At 51.1% G+C, this 21,170-nt stretch overlaps 5 protein-coding genes and 1 pseudogene across 6 annotated transcripts, besides 1 other annotated feature; 3 read left to right on the top strand and 3 right to left on the bottom strand.

Moving 5' to 3' along the window:
* Nucleotides 1-953: 953 nt before the first annotated feature.
* NCS57_01298500 (WW domain-containing protein) lies at nucleotides 954-2,348 on the bottom strand (the record flags this gene model as incomplete). The annotated part of the gene is made up of 4 exons (XM_053062639.1): nucleotides 954-1,170; nucleotides 1,229-1,348; nucleotides 1,410-2,189; nucleotides 2,245-2,348. The coding sequence occupies 4 exons, from the start codon at nucleotides 2,346-2,348 to the stop codon at nucleotides 954-956; spliced, it is 1,221 nt and encodes a 406-aa protein (XP_052907534.1).
* Nucleotides 2,349-3,772: 1,424 nt separating this feature from the next.
* On the top strand, nucleotides 3,773-5,742 carry NCS57_01298600 (uncharacterized protein; the record flags this gene model as incomplete). The annotated part of the gene is made up of 5 exons (XM_053062640.1): nucleotides 3,773-4,156; nucleotides 4,207-4,300; nucleotides 4,354-4,622; nucleotides 4,679-5,010; nucleotides 5,073-5,742. The coding sequence occupies 5 exons, from the start codon at nucleotides 3,773-3,775 to the stop codon at nucleotides 5,740-5,742; spliced, it is 1,749 nt and encodes a 582-aa protein (XP_052907535.1).
* Nucleotides 5,743-9,161: 3,419 nt separating this feature from the next.
* On the top strand, nucleotides 9,162-11,953 carry NCS57_01298700 (Sulfatase domain-containing protein; the record flags this gene model as incomplete). Its single annotated transcript, XM_053062641.1, has 3 exons — nucleotides 9,162-9,394; nucleotides 9,453-9,697; nucleotides 9,747-11,953. The coding sequence occupies 3 exons, from the start codon at nucleotides 9,162-9,164 to the stop codon at nucleotides 11,951-11,953; spliced, it is 2,685 nt and encodes an 894-aa protein (XP_052907536.1).
* A 1,550-nt stretch (nucleotides 11,954-13,503) lies between these two features.
* Nucleotides 13,504-15,150, bottom strand: NCS57_01298800 (HET domain-containing protein; the record flags this gene model as incomplete). The annotated part of the gene is made up of 1 exon (XM_053062642.1): nucleotides 13,504-15,150. One exon carries the CDS (start codon nucleotides 15,148-15,150, stop codon nucleotides 13,504-13,506), a length of 1,647 nt encoding a protein of 548 aa, XP_052907537.1.
* A 960-nt stretch (nucleotides 15,151-16,110) lies between these two features.
* NCS57_01298900 lies at nucleotides 16,111-18,000 on the bottom strand (annotated as a pseudogene). Its single transcript has 3 exons — nucleotides 17,714-18,000; nucleotides 16,895-17,665; nucleotides 16,111-16,846 (listed from the first exon to the last, which is right to left on the bottom strand).
* Nucleotides 16,111-18,000: a sequence feature.
* A 1,828-nt stretch (nucleotides 18,001-19,828) lies between these two features.
* NCS57_01299000 (uncharacterized protein) lies at nucleotides 19,829-21,115 on the top strand (the record flags this gene model as incomplete). The annotated part of the gene is made up of 2 exons (XM_053062643.1): nucleotides 19,829-20,095; nucleotides 20,150-21,115. The coding sequence occupies 2 exons, from the start codon at nucleotides 19,829-19,831 to the stop codon at nucleotides 21,113-21,115; spliced, it is 1,233 nt and encodes a 410-aa protein (XP_052907538.1).
* Between the last annotated feature and the right edge of the window lie 55 nt (nucleotides 21,116-21,170).

Below are 21,170 nucleotides of genomic sequence, written 5' to 3' on the forward strand. Positions count from 1 at the left end.
ATAAGCTTGAGCTTGGCTGGAAAGATGTCGAGAAGAGCAGCTTCTTATACACATTGACTCAACACCAAATCTTTACAATTGATCTCCAGATACAATGCTTCATTGAGGCGCAAGAAACGCGGCACGCTATAGAACACCGCTATAATCGACTTTCAACTTCCGTCACGATGTCTAGACTTTGAACATTGAGCAGATTACACTTGCCTCTGTCAGCAACGTCGTCTCCAAACCAGTTGCTCAGCCTCCTTACTAAGATAGTCAATCAAACTACCGACCACTAACCGGTAGTCAATAGGGTCCCACTGGAGGAAGCAACGCTTACATTCTCTACCCAGAGACGTCACAACAGTTAGGGATCGGCCGCCCGTTAATAACACGGCTCTAGGAAACTCCAATATCTCGTCTCTTGGCATATGAGCTGATGATCCGCCCCGATGGTCCGGAAGGCTGAGCAGGCTCTCGTGCTTTAATGTTCTATCTACCATGCTTGTTTGGTTTAAGGAAGCGATATTTTTGGCACCAAGGGTTTGAAACGGCTGCAGTGCCAAGTGTCGATGCAACTCTGTGATGTTTCTAGCTCATGCTGACTTACAGATGGCTTCTCGTCTCCCGCGCTTTGACCCGGAACGCGGTGCATTATAAGAGCCGCGTTGCCGACTCGGTCTGATTTTTCGCCCGCCGGGTCATTGTTATTGATTTTCAATATGAATATACTTAGGGATGAGCCTCAAAGATCCGGGGCTGTGGATGCCTCTAATCACTCGGCATGGCAGGCAGGTTTTATACCAGCTTAGTTGATAGTTGGGGAAGAGTGCTGTCGACGAGAAGACAAAAGACTGGGCATTCAACAACTATTAAACGGGTGTTATTAGCTATTAACTTCCGTCTGGTGGGATCCGCACATGCGATAATGAAGCAGCAATTTGAACGAATCAGATCCGGCCTACAACTCTTCACGGAGTGCATGCTCGATCACGACCACTTCGCAAGAGGGTTCCACGGAAGGCGTATCGTGCCACCCTCTCTACAATAGACGATCCCGACAGCTCCAGTCTCTGTCCTGTAATAGCAGACCAGCGTTCTTGGTTCCCAATCCCAGAATCCGCCTCGGCCGAGAGTCTGTTTTGAACCTTCCATCTCGCCGTCTTTTTCCAGCTGCTGGATCCTCGGCTGTCTACAAGATTGTTAGGCTCGTAAAGCTTGGTCTATGTTTTAGTTTGGTACTCACGTCAAAGGATTCTCATAACCCCATACGCAGGCAATAATCCGGGATGGAGGAGGTTGACAGAATTCCATACGTTTTCTCGATATAGCCTCGTGCTTGATTTCGATGTTGGCCGTGGTCGTGCTGCAGATCAGTGCGTGTTAGTCCAAGTGTCATTCACATTCAGCCAACGGGCATGACCAACTCAGCTGCGATAAGCTCCATAGGTCGATCACCGTACGAATACAAGACGTTGAACATTTTTCGTTCTGCTTCAGGCCATGGATCCCCAAGTTTCTCGGCCAGTGTGTCCCCGGATAGTGTCAGTGTCTGCTGAGGGGTGACAAGACTCTTGACTATCTGCGTGACGTCCCTGTCTGCAAACACAGCGCCGTATATGTGTAGCGGTGGTCCATTCTGAGGCGTAAAGGCGCCCATGCCACCGGTAGCTGGAGATTGGATCCCCCCGTGATGATAGGGTTGGGCAGGCGGTGTCATATCCGGAGTGTGGCCGTAGTGGCCCAAGTTCTGCCCTGCGGGCGGAGGCTGTCCGTAATACGACGGAGGTCCGGGTGAGGGGGCTGCTTGGGGGCCTGGTACGTATACCGGATAAACATGTACTTGCGGTTGTGGCGGTGGTGATGGTTGGTGCTGCTGTTGCTGCTTGTTCCCGAATAACCCGAATATTTTGGCACCAATCGCACCCGCACCGGCCATTGCCATTGACTGCGTCATCTTGCCCAGCCCATGCTGTTGGTGCTGTTGATGCTGTTGATGTTTGTGCCCGTGCCCAAGCAGGTAACCGCCGCCCATGGCAAGTGCAACTTTCCCCAAGCCACGATCTCCATCCTGAACTGGTGTATCGGCCGCGGTGTCGTACGGGGGCTGGCTCTGGTGGTCGGGGGCGGGCGAGTATTGTGGTTGATCTGATGGAGCACTCGGGTACTCCCATTGCGTCACGCCGGTAGCGGTGAAGACGTAGTACCTAAGAAATCGATGTTATGGGCAGGTCTAATAGTAAAAGGCTCGCTCCTACTTACCATGAATTGTGTTCGGGGCTCCAGTTGGCTATCCAGCCAGAGGGCAGGGGAGGCGAGGAGGCCTCAGGACGAGCGTCCGGAGATGCCAAGTTTGGGGTGGACATTTAAAAACACGGGTGCTATAAGCGGCTTGTGGTGATTTCGGGGAGCGTTAAGCTATACCGGTAGGTTAGATATTCTGTTGACTGGGAGGATCAAGTGTCACATCGACGAGAGTCAAGACAAGGGAAGATGGCAACATACTATGTAGTCTTGGCGAGAGACGCTAATCTAGGCACCTGATTTCCTTATTCCATATGCCGTGCCGTTTAGCCGGCGCATGGTCGATTGATTTGATATGGCTTGCTTCAGCAGTTGCTGCTAGTGTGCCTGGTGGCTGCGCGAAGGCTTGAGAAGTTGAAGGCGCCAACGCTTGATTGAAGGAACCATCTCTGCCAGAACACGCTAATAACGCCTCGGTCTGCAACGCAAAGGCAGCAGCTCAATGATCTGTATTTTTGTATGTGGCTGTCTAGCCATGTAACCCCAGATAAGGCTTCTTCCAATGATAAGGCACTCCGTAGTGGAGGATTTATCGCCCAAGTAGCTGCTCATTCCAGGGATGCATGTGGCCTTCCACACCCCGGGGCCCTGTGCCTTATTTCAACGATACGACTCTTATAGATCAGTTTCTTAATTGGTAATTATTCAACCAACTTAACGAAGAAGCGGGAGAAAGCATTGAGAGTCATGTTTATATCCGTAAAGAAGCTTCCGATGCCACTCATCAGGTTGTACTTCAAGCGCCCAAGATCTCTCCAGTCGCGGCTGACGTTCATATTATAAGGGGAACTAAGACAGCCAAGCTATGGGTGTGACCATCTTCAGTCGCATAGTACGATAGCTTGAAAGTGTCAAGGCACCATGTAAGTGCCGTTCGGCTTTTCCAAGGGGCATGCCGGGCGTTATTCCTCATTCGTGCAACGCCTAGGCCGATCATTACCATCCTTGCTGACATCACCGCATGGCAAACCAGGGGATGTTCAACGTCTAGACAATGCAACTTCCAGAACCACGGGAGAAGGCCAATAAATCTTGGCCGACACAACAAATAGTACATCTCCTTGTCATTGAACGTGCCTCTAACACCATGTTTCAACCCACTGCCGGCTCGTTTCCTCCTGAGTTGATCGTCCAGTAGCAAACCCGTGGAGCGTTGATCCCCCTACTGGCGGGTCCCCTAGGCGATCTGGTGAACCCTATTCTTCGTATAGAAATTAAGGACATCATTATTTGTGGGTTATTGAGACTTGACAGCCGGTCCCGGAAGTTTCATGTTATATTCAGGGTCTTGGAAGTTTGTTTGTTTCCCTTCCTTTTGCCCTAAACTTAACTGCGGAAGCAGTGTCTCTCCTTGATGTGTCTCACCACAGCCATTCTTTCTACTATCGTCTAGTCACGATCTTTCATTCCTTTAGCGTCTTGGTATTTCTCTTCTATTAATTCTTTTCGGAAAAGTCTGTACTGTTTCAGTGAAGCAGCCGCAGCAATGGGTGTCGCACCCCAATGGCCGCTCAAGGATGAGGGTCCTATTGGCCTTGGCCAAAACAAAAGACCATGGTACCAGCTCGAACCTATGAATGAGCCATCTTCTACAGATCCTGCAAGGCTCAGTCGACCATGGCAACCCGGTTTCTGGAAACGACTCCCCGCCCGTGGTCTCGGGGCATGGCTGTTGGCATTGGTCGGAACTGGAGCTGCCGTCTTCATACTCATCTACAGCGATGGAGTCCCTGTTGATCATTGGGACAAGTACATGCAGCCTACTGTCTGGCTAGCTTTGACTTCAGCTTTGACCGGCGCTTTCTTGGCATGTGCATTCGCAGAAGGTGCGGCAATTTCGTATTGGCGAGCTGCTGGAAGGACAGCAACGGTAAGCGATGCGATCATCGTTCAAGGATATGAGTAGTTGACAGCCATCAGTTGCAACGACTACATGCCATATATGGTTCATCTACAGGCCTTATCGATGCAGCGATAAATCTGTTCAGCATGAAATCCAAGACTCTTGGTCTAGGTATGTACTTGGCCATATCTTATCATCTTAGCACATCATTCTCACATTATCAGCTTCGATTCTAATGACATTATCCGTCCTACGCGGCCCTCTCATGCAGCGTGCATCCTCGACAGCAAACGAATTCCAAGCACAGCAAGGTGTCTTTGACTTTCATATTGCTCGAGAACTTCCTGGCAACTATGCCAGCATACAAACTGGTCGTACTCACTCTGTTTCTCTTCTCACCAAGAACTTTAGCGACATTGCCCAAGCATACAACAATCGGAATGATATGATTGCTTTCAACACCAACTGCAAGAACTGCACAACCTCTGTCCAGGTACCATCTCATCGAAACTTGGCTTCAAGGTCTATATCTTTACTGACCAAGCACAGGGCTTCGGCTTCCAGGTAAACTGCACCGAGTCGACACGAAACTTCAATCTCACCGTCGGAATGGATCGAGCAAGTATGCTAAAGGCATTCGATGGAGCGTATCTCTTCCAGGTTAATGTGACCGAGTTCAGCGACTACTCGGTCTATCAGATGAAAGATGGGTCGTTTCTTCGCTACACCACGCTTTTCAAAGACACCAACCAATGCAATGGGAAGCTCAAGGTCCAGACTTGTGACTTGCATGCTGGGATTTCAACGTTTCCGGTACAGCTGGATGGCAACAAGGTGGAGCTCAGGGGGACGTGGAAGGACGACAAGTTTGTCCAGCGCAAGTACGCATCTCACATCCGGCGGACTATACTCAATATCGATGCTAACCCGGGTTACTTCATAGATATATGACTCCTGCTGCTACTGTTGCGAGCGGAACCGGAAATATCTTGGGCGGTTTCAGTACCATTGTCGATGCTCTCTTCGGCTCCTCAGCATGGATGTCCTTCACTGGTGCTACGGGTTACGATGTCAAATCTAACGGGCTACCCGCGACGCAGTACATGACCATGAACGACACTGTACCCGGATGTGAAGATACGTGGGAGAATCCTATGGACGATTTGATCGAGCTCACCAGGGACCTCGGTTTCCGAGCAAGCTTGCAGTATGCCCAGTTCAACAAGACGGATAAGCAACGCGTCGAGTATAGCAGCGGTACGACAACACTGGTGTATGTGACCGACTATAAAAAGATGTGGATAGCCGTCGGCGCATCCCTCGTCGGCATCTTTGCAGTTCTACCAATCTTCTGGGGCTGGTGGGAGCTGGGCCGAGATGTGAGCCTGAACCCGCTAGAGATTGCAAACGCGTTTGGAACTTTTGGTCAAGATTCACGCGTCATGGAGCACGTTGATCCGAATCAGAACGTCAATGGGATTGTCAAGGCGGTGGATAATCTTGGACCGGTGAGGTATGGAGCATGGGATGCTGGTGGAGGTGTTGTCAGGCTTGGGTTTGCGGGAGCTGGGGCAGTGAGGAGTCCGTCAAACGGAGAGAGATTCAGTTACTAGATTATCTCTAGCTTTTATATACCATGATGTCTCTAATGAAACTCATGAAACGTGAGCAACTTTTTGTCTTGTCCGGATTACGCCGTAGTGTGGACAGCATCAAGCCCAATGCCATATTTGCCTAGGGTAAGCCAGTTCACAGCGAATGTACTTGATATATTGACAACTGTTGTTCACCACTCTGTCTTTACGCCGTTTACGGTTATGGTATTTCTGGGAAGTGATCTATTGCTTAGTAGAGGCGTTGATATTTGCATCTCGAAATCAGTCCTTGGCTGGATCAAAGGGACACGTCGCAGAGCAGACAATGCAAAGCCCATGGGTATATCACAGAAAGTCCGAATGATTTCGCACCCTATCACCAAACCGGGCTTGTAGGAACCAGGTGCGGGCGTGTCATATCTGTTGAACGCCACTTCAGAGACGTTGAGTACCCAACGGCAACTCTGTAATCAAGATAACACTCCAAATAGATAGAGTTTGCCTAATATCTAGGAAAAGAAACCAAGTGGAGAGTGTCAACTCTCCGAACGGAGACATGTGTCAGCCACTCTCCGTCTGCCGAGCCCCCCTTGAAGCTGCTGTGCCAGAAGTCTCATCAACCAGCCACATGCTTTCTACTGTCCAGGCTTGTTTCGGATCGAGGACGAATGACTCAGCCGAGGCAAGGAACCATCGTGGTTTCCTCACATGCCTACGTCTAGACCCTAACGGGCAATTAAAGGCATACAAGGGTCAGAGTGCCCAACTGCACTTGTAGAAATCTTGGAAACAAGGTATTTCTGAGTCAAAACTTGAGTCCGACTGGTTTCGGAAGAGGCATCTAGAATGGGGGCGATTCCACTCTATGGAAGCTCAAAGGCATCGCTATCCACGGAAGCTCGGCTTCTTCAGCTTGACCATTTCTTACGACAGCAGGCAACTGCCAGTAATCATGCGGGCAGTGATGGCATCAACCACGGAGATCCTGCAAGGATCATGACAGCTGCCTAGTTAAGGATCGATGCCTATCCGCTACGAAAGGCGCATTCGCCTCTTGTTTACAATCCCTTTAGTTCCGCCTGCGCCTCGTTGAGATCCTATGCAAACAAGGTAACAGCCGTTCGACACGTCACGGCTTCGATCAAAACAGGCTTGTTTCAAGAGGCTGCAGAGGCTAACAATTAGTCGGCGCCTGGCGATGCCGATTTCCCGGTACGATCTCAGTGTCAGCGTCAAAAGAGTTTTTCTTACGTCATCGCGGAAGAAACGGTGTTCAAATCTAGGGTAGGTGCTTTGCGCGAAGGATTTGCAAAATTGCGAGATGAAAGGGGACGAAATGGATACAGTTCGTATTGTAATCCGTATTTAGGCATCTTTTTCGGATCCCGAATGACAGGCAGGAAAACCAGCCCTGTCGATATGAAGCGAGGAAAGGGATTTTTCAGGTTGGTTGCCTGTCTGACGACAGGAAAAGTAGTGCGGTGAAGCGGCACAGTAGGACGTGGGATCTGCAGGATGGATTGCTCTGGTGGTCAGCAAGTGATTGTCATGACTTTCAAGAACAAGTGAATTGTCGATTGTTGCGACCAATGTTGAATCAACAAAGACATGCACTTCTCGGCTCTGACAGCCGAACAAGTCATCTTGAAGCAACAAAAGCAGTAATCCCCGTGGATGATGCTATTTCCGTCCAGGTTGAAGGCTGCCAAACTCGTTTAGCGTGTAGCATCAGCCACCAAAAGGATCAGAGTCTGGAAGGCTTGTGGGGTAGCGTTCAGCTAATGAGAAAACACTCCGAGGGCTGAGGATGAAAAGTACTTGGGCGCAAGTCATGCAGCGCGTGAGAAACAAGTATCCCTTAACTGCTCCGGCTAGAACACCACACCAGCGGAGATGATCTGATGTGGCTGACTTCCTGGCCAGCATCGGCCTCTCAGGTCGCCTTGCGTGGTCCCCGACGGCCTCTGAGCTGGTGTGGCGCAGCTGATCTGTCGCCAACTCATTGGATCCAGGAGGATCGCCCCTGTCGGCTCTCAACAGAGATGCCGAAACGAGCAGAATGCAGCGATGATCAACAGCCGTGCGTCAATGGACGCTTTACGAGCCGGGAACCATGGATGGTCCGAATCGCCGCCAAGATGAGAAACATGGCGCGATGGGCCTCGGTTTCAGGCGATCATTGATTCTTTTGACCTGTCTGCTTACTTCTCTCTCGCTCGCTCGCTCGCTAAACTGACCGGACGGAGCGCCGTGTAATCTCCCCGACTCCATCACGAAAGCGCAGCGCAGTGCAGCAGTGCCTCGGCATGAAACGGATGGTGGTGAACTTTACGTGAGGGCACAGTTCTGGAGCGGCAATGGGCGCGTCATGGCGACTAATAAGGAGTCTAGAGGTTGTCGTGGCTCTTGAATCATGCCGCCACCGCTGCAACAATGAACACTCTTTGTACTGTACTCACTCTCCTGTACTGTACTGCTCGCGTGCCTGCTCGCAATGGTCGCGTGCCCCGTACCGCAAATTGATTCTAAAAAAAAGACGCCATGTCCAAGGGGGAAATGCCTCACATGTCACTCTTACGCTCCTGTGCGCCCCTAGCCTTGACTGCCCATGCCGCTTATGCCGTTAGCGGGTGCCATTAATCTGAGCCATCGACCCACGGCCCAGGTCAGGTACCGCCCGGCCGGGGGGTCACCCCTGGGACCGCAGGAAGAAGCGGGAACTTTTGGAAAGATTTTTGTGAGATTTTCTCCACCGCGTTGGTTCTCTGGGGTAGCTTGACAGACCGGCTTCGTTTAGGCACAGCTCGTATGAGGCGCAACATGCGCTGTACAACACAGGGGGTGGAGGTTCTCGCCCGGGATGAGGACAGGCATTGGTAGAGGGGTTCCGCTGGGCTGAAGCCATGGAAGCAGAGGAGAAGAAAACACAATGGTTCATTGGCTCTCTCGAACAATGGCCCCTGAATGTGAGGGCCAATGCCCATCGGCTAGCCGGGAAGAAGCAAAAAGTCAACGAAAACTGTGTGCCCGGGTCGAGATTGAATACGAGAGAGCCATACGACCGCCACTCATCACGGCTCAGCCCTATTGAGGTGCCCGACGGACAGATGCTTGCTTGACGCTCAGAGCGCGAGGTCACACCCGTGCGAGGTGTGTTTAATTAGACTAATCATGGAACTTGCCTGTTGGTCATTGCCACACGCGACCTGTTGCTGCATTCTGATCCCCTGAAGTGAAGGCGGCTTGCTTTTTGGCCATTGTTGTCTCCGTACTTACGGAGACGGATCCCGTTCCTCCACTTTCTTCTCCTTCCCCCAGATTCTTGAACGGCTTCTTGACTCTCGTTTTCTTTTCTCCTCTCCTTGAAGCCGTTTCCCTTTCCCATGTTCGACATCTTCTTCTAGCCTGTACTTTTTATCAGAGTCGTGTTAGTAAAGATGTTTGCCACGCTCGTTCCCTTTTGTTTCTCGTTAACCTTCGTTTCATTGACCTTGACCAAGCTGGTCCACCTCTCCATCCACGCCAAGACCGTCTCCTTGGCTGCCTTTGTCCTTTTCCTACCCTCGCTGCTTCTCCCGGACCTCCTGGTCATTTTGGTGTCACGTCTAGCTCTGCGACAGAAGAAGGGCGTTGCTGCTGTCACCGCCTGCGTGCTAGGCTGTATTTTCTCGTACGTTGAAGCTTCGATTTGTCTCACTTGCTTGTGCTGTACTGACAAGACATTTCAGTCTCATCGTTTTTGGCGCCGCTTCTTCACAAATTGGCTTCTTTTACTCAACCGGCAATGAGATTAAGTGGTCCGAGGCACGAAGCTATGCTGGCGACAAGGATGGCATGAAGATCCTGCTCAGCGGTCTCAACACCGTCATTGCATCTGGGCTCCTCATTTTTGGTCTTGCCTGGGTTGCTAAGTGGTATCTTTACAGAGGGGTTGGCGGATTGCTGGTCTTGGTCGCAACACCTATCAACTATGGTATTTCGTCTCACATCTCATCAGCCTCACTCATGCTAATATCACCAAGTCTGGACATCATGCCGAGGCTCCAAGGCCCAGAGACGCCGCAACTACTACCCTCGATCCCCCAACACACTCCTCGACCCATACAGCTCCGATAGCGACACTAGCGACTCTAGCGATGACTTCGACGAGATGAAAGGTGGCCTGGAGAGTGGCTATGGAGACAACCGGGAGGAATACCCGACTCAAAAGACACCATGGCTCATTGTTAGTGGTGTTGCCGTCTTCATCACGCTCACCACCCTCTGCCGGCCGTTCGCGCCGTACCACATGATGTCGGCCACCCTCCCCCTTCAGATGCTCGAGATGTTCAAGTCGACGCCCGATGTGTGCGCTGAGAATGCTGCGCTCAACGGAAACCCGTGGCCTTACCCCGAGCAGCTTGAAGTGTCCAAGTGGGAGAGTCCCAATGGTCACTTCAAGGGATGGGCTCCGGGAAGCAACAACGATTACGTTCAGCAGTACCGCGACACAGTCCCCGATTGGCTCCCCGAGGAGGTTCCTTCTGGCTTTGGCAAGTGGTCTTTGAAGAAGGCAGTTCCTGAGGAGGTTGAGAAGACCGACAACTCGACCGACAAGGCTAAGAACAGCTGCCCTGGCATCGAGGCCCAGGACGCCTTTTACAACCCTGTCAGCGACCCCATGAAGATTTCGAACCAGGACAGCGACATCTTGGAGGTGCTGCAGGACGTGCTCAACAACGGAACCGTCAAGATCAAGCACGTTGCTTTGATCATGATGGAGAGTTTCCGAGAGGAGCTCTTCCCTCTTCAATATGGTTCTGACATGCACAAGATCATTATGCAGGCTAACAAGGGCAAGAATGAGGATGAGATTAACGCTCGACTTGCTGGCCTGGGACCCGTTGCCCAGCGCATTACTGGAAAGTCGGCAGACTTCAAGAAGAAGGACGGTTCCGCTTTCGACCCTGTAGCAATTCCCCAGTGGAACGACACAACCGAGGAGGGATTTGGTGGCATCAATGTCGTTGGAGGTTTCACAACATCTTCTCTTTCATTCAAGAGCATGGCCGCCATTCACTGCGGTGCCTGGTCCATGCCCGTCGACGGCTTCGAGGAGTCCGAGACACAGGCTTACCAAGCTTGTATTCCCCAGGTTCTGGAACTCTTCAACAAGATCAAGGAGGACAAGCCCAGCGAGGACTTTTTGGACCAGCAGTGGTACCCCGCCTTCTTCCAGTCCATCACCGACGGATACGATCGTCAAGACAAGTTTGACGAAAAGATCGGCTTCAAGCACATTGTCACTAAGGACCGACTGGACGCTGACGCCAAGGAGGGCGAGTTGGAGGAGATCAACTACTTTGGATACGCCGAGACGACCCTCAAGTCCCACATCAAGGACTACATCACCAAGATCCAGAAGGAGAACAAGCGCATGTTCTTCTCTCACTTTACCAGCACCACTCATCACCCCTGGGGCGTGCCTCAATCCTTCAAGTCCGAGGAGTATCTCCAGACTCACGGCAAGAATGGATGGCACGAAGACTTTAACAACTACATGAACGCGATCCGCTTCACAGACGCGTGGCTCGGTGAGCTCATGCAGACCTTTGACGACTTTGGCATCTCCAACGAAACCCTCGTCGTCTTTGTCGGCGACCACGGCCAGGCCTTCAAGGAAGACCAGCGCTCCAAGACCGGCACCTACGAGAACGGCCACGTCAGCAACTTCCGCGTGCCCATCACCTTTAGACACCCCAATATTCCTCGGGTCCAATATAATGCTAATGCCACCTCCATTTCTATCCTCCCCACTATTCTCGACCTCCTCATCAACACCGGCTCGCTCAACAAGAAGGACACAGCAGCCGCATCCGACCTTATCCACGACTACGAAGGCCAATCCCTAATCCGACCATACAAGTCCTCGCACAACGGCCGCAGGGCCTGGAACTTTGGCATCATCAACGGCGGAGCCAGCATGCTTTCCATGACCTCTGCCGATGCCCCCTGGAGGATCGTCATCCCTCTAGACCAAAATACCCAATATCGGTTCACCGATCTGAAGAACGACCCTCTGGAGCTTGCGCCGTTCGAGAAGTGGTCCATGAGCGACTTGGCCAAGGGCGTCAAGTCCAAGTATGGCGAGGAGGCTGCGCAATGGGCCATCGAGGCCGAGGCCGTCTCCAAGTGGTGGGGTCCAGAGCGAAAACGGCTCTGGGGCTTTAATTCTAATAAAGAAGAATAATTAGGATTAGGAAGGAGAAATGCGAATCTGATTTTATTGTTATGATGAATGTGTCGTGATTCTTGGCTTTACCTCTGTGACTCGTGCTGAAAGATGCATCCATCTGCTTGAACTGGTTGCAGTGATTCTTGGCTTGGAAGATGATGAATGACGGGAGCATCTATGCTTGACGGGCCATGTGATTCCAATGTGATACCCCATACCAAGAGCCCTGCTCCCTGGACTGGACCCAGCCATGGAAGTCCTCGAGGCGGCTGGACGGTGGACTCTTAGACCGCAGACTAGCTGGTCGATCGGCGCCAAGATACATGTAATCTCCCTTGCTAGCCTTCCCCGCAATCTCCCACAAGTGATCTACGGAAGCCGCCTCTTTTGAAATGATGCCCGACCTTAAGGAGAGCTTGTTGCGCCACCGGGCCTTGCGCTCATGCTTCGTCTCAAATTTGACCGCGCTCGGTTAGTCTTTGGATAGAGATCCCGGTACCCCTGGGATCTCTGAGTGCATGTGACGTCCCAGCTGGCATCTCCCTTGATCGCAGTGCTGAGGGCCGTTGGTACACTCGCCCCCCATTGCCAGCAGGGAAGTGGAGTCTGATCACAGCCGTATTTACAATCCACGGAGACTCTGTGGAGCAAACTCGGTAGTAGCATTTCTCGGAAGCAGATGTTTCACTATGGATCAATAAGAATTTGGCCAAAGGTTGAAGCGGATATGGTTGCCGACTCTACGTGGGGGCAGATCCCACCTCTCCAGCTCATTTCTCTTGGAAATACTCGGCGTGAGTCTGGGATGACTGGAACACATAAAAGGAAGGCCAATGCCATTATCTGGCCTTAGTGTATAGGGCTTATACACTTAAGAGCTGGCCGTGGCTTAACATCTTTGAGAGTAAGCTTGGGTGAAGGCGAAGCGGTGAAGAAGCCAGAGCGAAGAGGCACACGGCCGTTGCCCCGTTAAGCAATGTACCTCAGACGAAGTAGGGGAGCAGATATTGGGAAAGCTGTCTAATGAGCCATTGAATGGGTATGATGTGATCAAGTTTTTAGAAGTGGGTAAAGACGAGCCTGGCCGGTGAGGTGAAAGTGGTAGCTCCAGCAATTAATGAACCTGAGACTAACTAGGAAGAAGCCCGGACTGTACGACTGAGCACTTTTGTTATGCCTTGGATAAAAGAATATTTTCAGCTGCATGTTCTGTGTCTGAAATTCATCAATAACATGCAGATTGGACAACCTGAAACCAACAAGTGGATAGCAACGGCCAACTCAGCGTGAAGTTGGTGTTGTGCCGTCGACATACGATTCAGGCTCAACTGGAGCCAACAGCTGCATGGTCCAACTGCAGGACCAACAAATTAATGTGCTCAGGTCATTAATTATTGAAATGCGGGTGATCATGAGCGGTCTGAGGTCATCTGTAACTCACAACGCACGCCTTGAGGCTGGTCTTGAGATCTATTTCATCCAAGCTCTGGTTAAACAACTCATTTCCCCTAGGTAATCCACGGTTCTCTCCTGAGAGACACCAGTGACCATGCTGTTCTTACGGTTCAGAGGATGGTTGTCTCGTCAATCGTACAACCTTTGAACAGGTTCATGCCGATAGTACCAGGGCGACCACCACAAATAAAAGTTCCAATCCGTACCCAAGTGTTCTGGAGTTTGTCAAGAGGGTAAACGACCAGACCCAAAACCTGGTTGTCCGTATCAGTTTCGTCGTTTAGCCAGTCCGTTGCGCTGAGCAATAGGACGACGCGAGCGTTGCTCAGATCCTTTGATAACTCTTTGGTGATCCAGTCCAAATGACAATGGACTTCCTCTTTCTCGAATGGCACAACCCAATGGCATATACCATCCAACTTGAATTTAGCCTCATCGTACGGCCTAGCTTTGGAGAAATTCAAGCTTCTCGCCCTCGTCCGGATCCTAACAGTGCCCCCTGATACAGTACCGAATGGATTGGGGCCTTCGACCTTTGTGTGGACGCTAATTTCCTCAATTTCGTCTCGAAAGGTTGATGCAGCATCGGTGTCTGAGTTGTACTCAACAGCGAGAGATCGGCTTGCCCAGCTCCAAGATGGACCATAACAGTTTCTCGGGTCAGAGAGATGCCCCAGCAAGCCCGCTAAACTTTGGAAAGGCAACGTGGATTGTGATAGGAGCTCCTCCTGTGTGATGGTCCATATCAACTGACGCAAGATATTCTTTTTCCAGAGCCCAGCGGCATACTCGTCCTTGAGGCTCTTGGCAAATATCTTCGCAATACCGGACAGGGCTGGGAACGTGTCCTTGCGGTATGTGAGCTGCCGACTGGTATAGTCTTGGACAAGAAACATCCACAGCTGTGCAGCCTTCAGATGATCAGAAAGACCATTTGAGAACAACTCTTCGGAAATAGTTGGCAAGATAGTTGGGTTGGGGACTTCAGAATCACCCTTTTCGGTGGTGGCGTTGAGAGTGCCCAGGAGCCAGGTTCTGGTCTTTCCGAAACAAAGCATCTGCCTGGAGAGCTGCATTTCCTGACACGTCCAACCGCGTTTCATCCATGGCGAGTTCTTCAATACTCTGTCTAAAGAGTCTGGAGGCGATGGTATCTCGTCGTCGGCAGGGTTGCTCAATTCCATTCCGGCATATCGTAGTGTATATGTCCCTGTGATTCTAGGCCTGAGCTTTGAAGTAAAAGGAACCTCGACTTGACAGTCCAGCCGCCGAGAAAGGAAGCTCTGCTCGCAGTGCTGAGCATCCAGTGGACAAATCGTGATGGCAGAGCCTGCGTAGATCTCTGACATCGCCATGGACTCCACCGACCAGTCTTCGAATGAGTCCTGTAAAATGCACAGGGCATCCACCCAGAGGTATGTGATACCCAGGCTCTGGCAGACGGTGATCGAATCACGGATCAGTGCAGTCAGGTCAGACTCGGGTATGTCACCTCGTCTTTGCGCCAATGTGGTTGTCAATGTTTTTGCTTGTTTGGCAGCATGTTTTGCCGTTCCCCAGCAATAGCTCAGAGCGGCGTATCCAGCTTTGGTCTTGCTTGGGTCCTCAGACTTCTCAATCTCATGGCGAAGGACCAGGCTGAGCTTTCTGTTTGATGGGAAACCCTCAATCTTGATCAACCTGGATGGCCAGAACGATCCCACTTTCTCCATCATTGGGTAATATTGGCCGCTCCGTGCGGCTGCACCTTGAAACATCGTGATAGTCTCTGCGTCCAAAGCCTCGCGAATAGGGTTTGAATAGGCCAATCGTAGCCAGCTTTTGATCTGGGCTGTTGCTTGTTAGCGTTTGCTGCTTGGACGACGGAGGAGGGGGGACTTTCGTGGACCTCCTTCTAAAGCAAAAAGTACGCCTTGGGGAAACGATTCAGTCCCGACTGATGGTTCCCAATAGGCGCGCAATGCTTCTGGAATCCCCTCTCTGAAGATGTATTGAAGACGAATGTTGAGTTTGCCTGCCCAGACCGAGTCCTCAGGTCTGGTATCCAAGATACAGTCTCGAAGGAGTTGGCAGAAGTCACAAGGTAACCCCCCATCAGTCCTTGAGAATTGCAGTACTCCGAGATCTGGTAAGGTATCTTCTAGGAGGTAGTCGAGCTGAATAGGTTCTGGCTGCCTGCTTGCGCCTTGTCGGTTGTAGTCAAGATACTCCACCGACCCCCTCAAGATGGACTTGATAGTCCCAACTGCCGAGTCGTCGATCTCAAGGACGCGACAGCGGTGGCACAGTTGGGATGCCATGGTGGGTATCGCTATAGACGGAGAGTGTATTTTGGTTCATAGGGCTGACAGTTGGCATGGCAAAGAAATGAGGTGGGGAAACATTGGATCTGCAGATGTTGAGGGGTTTATTCTGATAGGATAGCACAGCCACGATGGACTTGGGTTTTGGTCGTATGACTTGGCTGACACTTTGGCGTTTCTTTGCCTTGAGGGTTTGTGATATTCGACACGCTGATTGCTTTGGTTACCGTTTATATTGACTTAGTCTATCTACTCGAGTAGTCGCAGGGCATTCGTGAGAGCTTGACGTGCCCCCACCCTTCTTGAGCCTTGGATTGAGCTACAAATGGAGCAACATCAGAACACGGCATGGAACACGGCATTGTCTGCATTTACCTAAAGCATAGCGGAAAATATGAGTAATTCCAAGTCTTCTTACTCCAGTTTGCGACGCCTAATTCGAGCGGCAACCTTGCCATTAGGAGGGATGGTGCCAAAAGGAAAGTAGTCCATATTGGGTCCGATCTTGGCAGCTGCTTCATGGTCAAGCAAATCAATGTCGTATGCACGAAGCATGACGGCAACCCCCACCTTCAGCTCCTGAGTAGCAAAGAACCGGCCAGGGCACATCTTGGTTCCTCCACCATACGGATACCAATATCCCTGCGTGCCATCTGTTACAACCTGCGCGTTTCTATCGTCCTCTGGTGTGTGTCTCTTCGTCTTGAATGGGGCCTTGACGGATGGGTTGCGAACTGGTCCGCTTGACGGGTCATCTGGATACTGAAGGAATCTTTCGGCCCAGAAAGAATCCACAGGATGCTCTACAGACCCGTCAGGGAACTCTCTACCAGTGTTCCAGAACTTAGTATCATGGCCTCCAATCCACGATGTTGAAAGCATTGTCACACCCTGTTTCAATTTCCACTTCCCAAACTTGAGATCCGGGATCAACGACGTCCGACCCACAGGTGCGGCAACTCGAACACGGAGGGTTTCGCAGTATATGGAGTTGAGGAGTGGTCCCGAGCAGAGTATGTCCTTGTCGAACGACAGTGAAGATGCAGTGAATGCAGGGTCGATCTCAGCCATGAGGCGATCTTTGATGTGGTCGTCGAGGAGAACCCCAAGTAGCATCCACATGGCAGCGGGAATGGCGTTAGCATTCACACTGGGGCACGTTAGCATCGAGATAATCGGAGGAGAGGACAGAACTTACCCCCACAGCATGCCTAGATCAAGGGCGGCCGCGCCTTGGACGGAAAACCCAATTGTCAAGAACATCTTGTGTCTCGCCCTCATAAGTCGTGATCCAAACTCGGGCGTCCATTCTCCTTTCAAGACATCATCGTCAGTGAAGTCAAATTGTTCTCGCCCATATTTGTGATATCGCAGCACTCCTTCAAGCGCCTTGTCTCTCGTGCGAAAACTCTTGGGAATGAGCCATTTGGGGAGCCTCTTGAATAGGCTTGGAAGATGATGATCGAACAACCAAAAATCCTCTGGGAAATCCGGAGACAGCTCCAAGAACTTTTCACCACAGAAGGCTTCAAGCGCAGCACAGAAGAGGTAGTCCCTGAACAGGGCGTACAAGTCGCTCACTTCCGTCCATTCGTCCTCCTTAAACTTTGAATCGTTTGAAATACTCCTTGACAATGCCTCCACAAACTTTTCTTCAAGAGCATGTAACGAACTTCCCGCTAGAAGTGTGTGTAAGTCGCGATGGTGCACAAAGTGCAGTCGCTGTGAAGGATCGACGTGCTCCCAGCCAGGCGCAGGCTTTGCATCTGTCCCAGACTCGTCGTCTGCATAAATCTTGACATCTGCAGGTGGACAACCAAATGCGTTTCGAATGGTCATAACACCAAGGGACTTGGTCGTCAAATGGCGAGACGCCTTGAAAAGGTCAAGGATTGGTTGGCCGTGAGGGATATAGTACATGGGCTCAGCCCCAATCAGGAGCCGAAGCGGAACATTGCCAAACTTGGATCTAGGGGTTGTTAGGGAAAGCGTCAAAAGGGGCGAGGTGGAGAGTTACATAGCGGAAAAGAGGAATTTTTCCGTGTCAAAGGCAAACCCAAATGTGTTGCCGACGACGGGGACCCAGTACGGAACCCTCGGTGGTTCCCGAGATGCCTGGTCATGGCGGTACCCCTTGTTGCTGTAGGAGGTATAGACATATGTAAGGAGACATGGCAGCACGAGAGACACCAGGACTTTGCCATACGAACTCGTCTCAGCAGCAAAACCCGTCGTAGCAGTGATGGTCGTTGCATTCATTGTATGGAGCGGTGAAGTGATCAGAGGTGAGAAAAGACCAGGGGCCTGATTATCAAGCACTCAGCGTAAGATCATGTTGCTAGCATTCCAATCCGTGCAAAAGCTTAACCCCACCAAGGGTCCGGCTCCGCTGCTTATGGGGTAGCATTGAGACGAAAGCTGTACTCTGTAGGGTGTGCATTGAAGAGATTCTGAGCAAAACATGGCTTACTATCTCTAAATCTCCAGCTCAGAGGTTCTAAGTATCGCACTGTCACTCGTACCAAGCCTGGACTTGGTCTTCTGCACCCTGCCATCTACTGCTATCCCCTCTTGTGCGTCAGTGCAAAGTGATATGCCCATTGCTTGGACACAACTGCAAGTTGAATCGACTGACAGAGCTGTAACTGCCGTATTTCCCAAAAAAGGGAGCCATGATGCCTGCAGTGGCGTTGTGTCTCAGATTGACCAACCGCTGCTTCGTACCACAGCTTGCTTCTACTGGTAGCACAGATCACGTGATGGCCTCTTAAGGGGGGATGCTGGGTTCGTTCGCCTGGAGCATGAACGCACGATGATGGGATGCTACGGGTGATCCTGGGAGTAAAAACAATATAAATATTGGACTAGGAGCTATTAATGGCTTTTCTTCAGCAAGAAAGGGTTTGAAATGCTTGGAATCTAAAGGCGAGTGAAGATGCGACATCAGCCAGGTGAATTTGGATGGATGCTCACCCAGCCAGTAATCGCTCACTCACTGCTTCTGATCACGTGCATTCCTTGCTGCCTGACAAGCAAGGCGTAGTTAACGCTGTTTGCTGGCATCACTGATAGAGATAGGATCTATAGAAGGAGAAACACAAACAGAGAATTTATCCATGCAGATATTGACAATGGCATCTTCAAATATTTTGGGTCCTCCGTAGTCTAATCTCATCTCCCGCTTCTCAGAATTTGGGCTGCCATGTCCAATGCACCTACAGCCATGAATATCCTGCTGTCACACCCTCACACAGAGATGAGTTTCCCTAATTAAGTACCCAAATAATGATAGATATCGCCGTCCCAAACCGCTTGGATGCCCTGTCTCCTTATCTCACCAACCTCAATCAAGGCTGTTAGGTACCAGTCTTCCTCATTGGCTGGGTACTCAACGCCACCGGCAGCCTTGTGCAGCAAAAGCCCAAGGTCTAGATTCACACTCTCTTGGCAGCCGAAAACTCCAGAACGTGGCAGGGTGGCTCATGGTGTCTTTGGCCTTCTTTCTCCCATCGGCTCGCTTTGGCTTCGAAGAAATTCCCTCAGACAACTTCTGGGCTTGAACCGGAAGCAAACGAACTCTCATGGCGCCATCAGATGACAACTCGACAATAAACTCGCCATAGACCGTCCTATTTCCCATCAGAATGACACTAGCGCCCTTCGCGCCATCGTCGTCCCGAACTGGGTCAACTCCCCCAATGTCCGAGGCACAATGGATATCCTCCAAAGCTGTCTCCTCACTCTCGTGGCGTGCATTTACACTGCTTTGCACCTCAACGTACCCGAGAAGACGGCTTGGTATCAAATCTTATGGTCTAAAACGCAATGGGTCGCTTTGACCCTCTTCGCGCCCGAGATTGTGCTGTACATGCTGCCGACCAGGTACAGCGGGCTTGGGCGCTTCGGCGCAAGCTCCGCGACCTTCAGAGTCGGAGTGATACAGTAGACAAATCTGTAGGCGCTACTCTGTTTCTCTGATATATGCTAGTGGCTTTCTTGCTGACTATTACCCCAGTTCAATTTCGACTTGAAATATGCCTTCTTCGTCGTGATGCTAGGCGTTCACATTGACGTGGAAGAAATCCTCTCATTGCCGGACCTGGATCCCAGTGCATATACTCGTTTTGCCAATATGCCATCCCCTCGGACAGTATCCATTAGCCCCCGTGGCCTCATCCGGCTGGCCGAGAAAGATCATTGGCTGTACATTTCAAGGAAACGGATTGATGACAAAAGCAAAGCAGATTACATCCAGAAGGCTCTTGTTCTGACACAGATTCTTTGGATGGTTACCCAGTGCGTCACGCGCTACGTGAATGATCTCCCCTTGACCTTGCTGGAGATACATACTGTGGTGCACGTCATCTGTGCCGTGTTTCTTTACGCCTGTTGGTTCCAGGTATGTTGACCTCTGACCCAATTCTTCGCTTTGGTCACTGACTGAATTCCTCAGACACCACTCAATGTACAGGAGCCAGAGGTGGTGAACCCAAGCCCATTCTTTGGAGAGGCCGCAGCGATGGTTCAACAACAGTTCTACTCTTCTTGGTCAAACGAACTGGCCATCTTCCCGCCTTGGTCTGCGGAACGGCCGATACCTCCGCTTAGGCTCGCCAGCGACCGAGCATCTATGCTATTGTTTAGCCCGGAACACTCATCAGTCATGCGGCAAGGGGACATCTTGTTGTCTGACCTGGCCCTTCGCACCAGTTCCAGAGAGCTGGAGGTCACTGCGCAGTTTCTCGAAAGATGGAATGCCATTTTCAGCGCATTTCCCTACGCAGACTGTGAGGTGCTTGCTCGTGGGACTGGCCCTAAGTTTGACGCGCCGCATATGGAAGAAGAGATTGAACTCATGGGGCAGGGAAAGACGGATTGCCAGGCTCTTTATCTCAGCCGTCTTGACGAGTTTGAGAAGCCAGAGGACTGTCGCGACTTTCCATTCAGCCACCGTGAACGGAACCTGGTGGTGAACTTTCACGTCGCCATTCTTGGCCTGGCACTGCTTCTTCCTGCATGCTACGGCGGTGTCCATCTAGCAGCATGGAAATGGACCTTCCCAAGCCATTTTGAGGGTCTTTTATGGAAGATTTGCTGCCTCTTCATTGTTTGCGCATCCCCAGTCATGTTCACCATAGACATTGCCTTTATGGGCCTGGTCGAGCTTATCAACTATCGGACCGTCACCAGCCGCCCAAGAGACGGGGAGGATGCAGAAGATGGGAAATCAAAGAAGGAGAGCGAGTCCGACTATTGGGGCACTGGATTCTTTGCTTTGATTTGTTTCAACATTTCCGTCTTGGTGATGTATATCGTTGCGAGGGTCTATATCGTGCTTGAGTCGTTTTTGAGCTTGAGATCTGTTCCTCTGGGGGTGTTTCTCTCGCCAGCATGGCTTCAGATGTCTCCTCATCTATAGAGTTACGGATTTACAGCGTTGTGTCACGACAGGTGAGGCGGAGATGTTGGTTCAT

Source organism: Fusarium keratoplasticum, chromosome 11 (genome assembly GCF_025433545.1).
Source record: "Fusarium keratoplasticum isolate Fu6.1 chromosome 11, whole genome shotgun sequence".
NCBI lineage: Eukaryota > Fungi > Ascomycota > Sordariomycetes > Hypocreales > Nectriaceae > Fusarium > Fusarium keratoplasticum.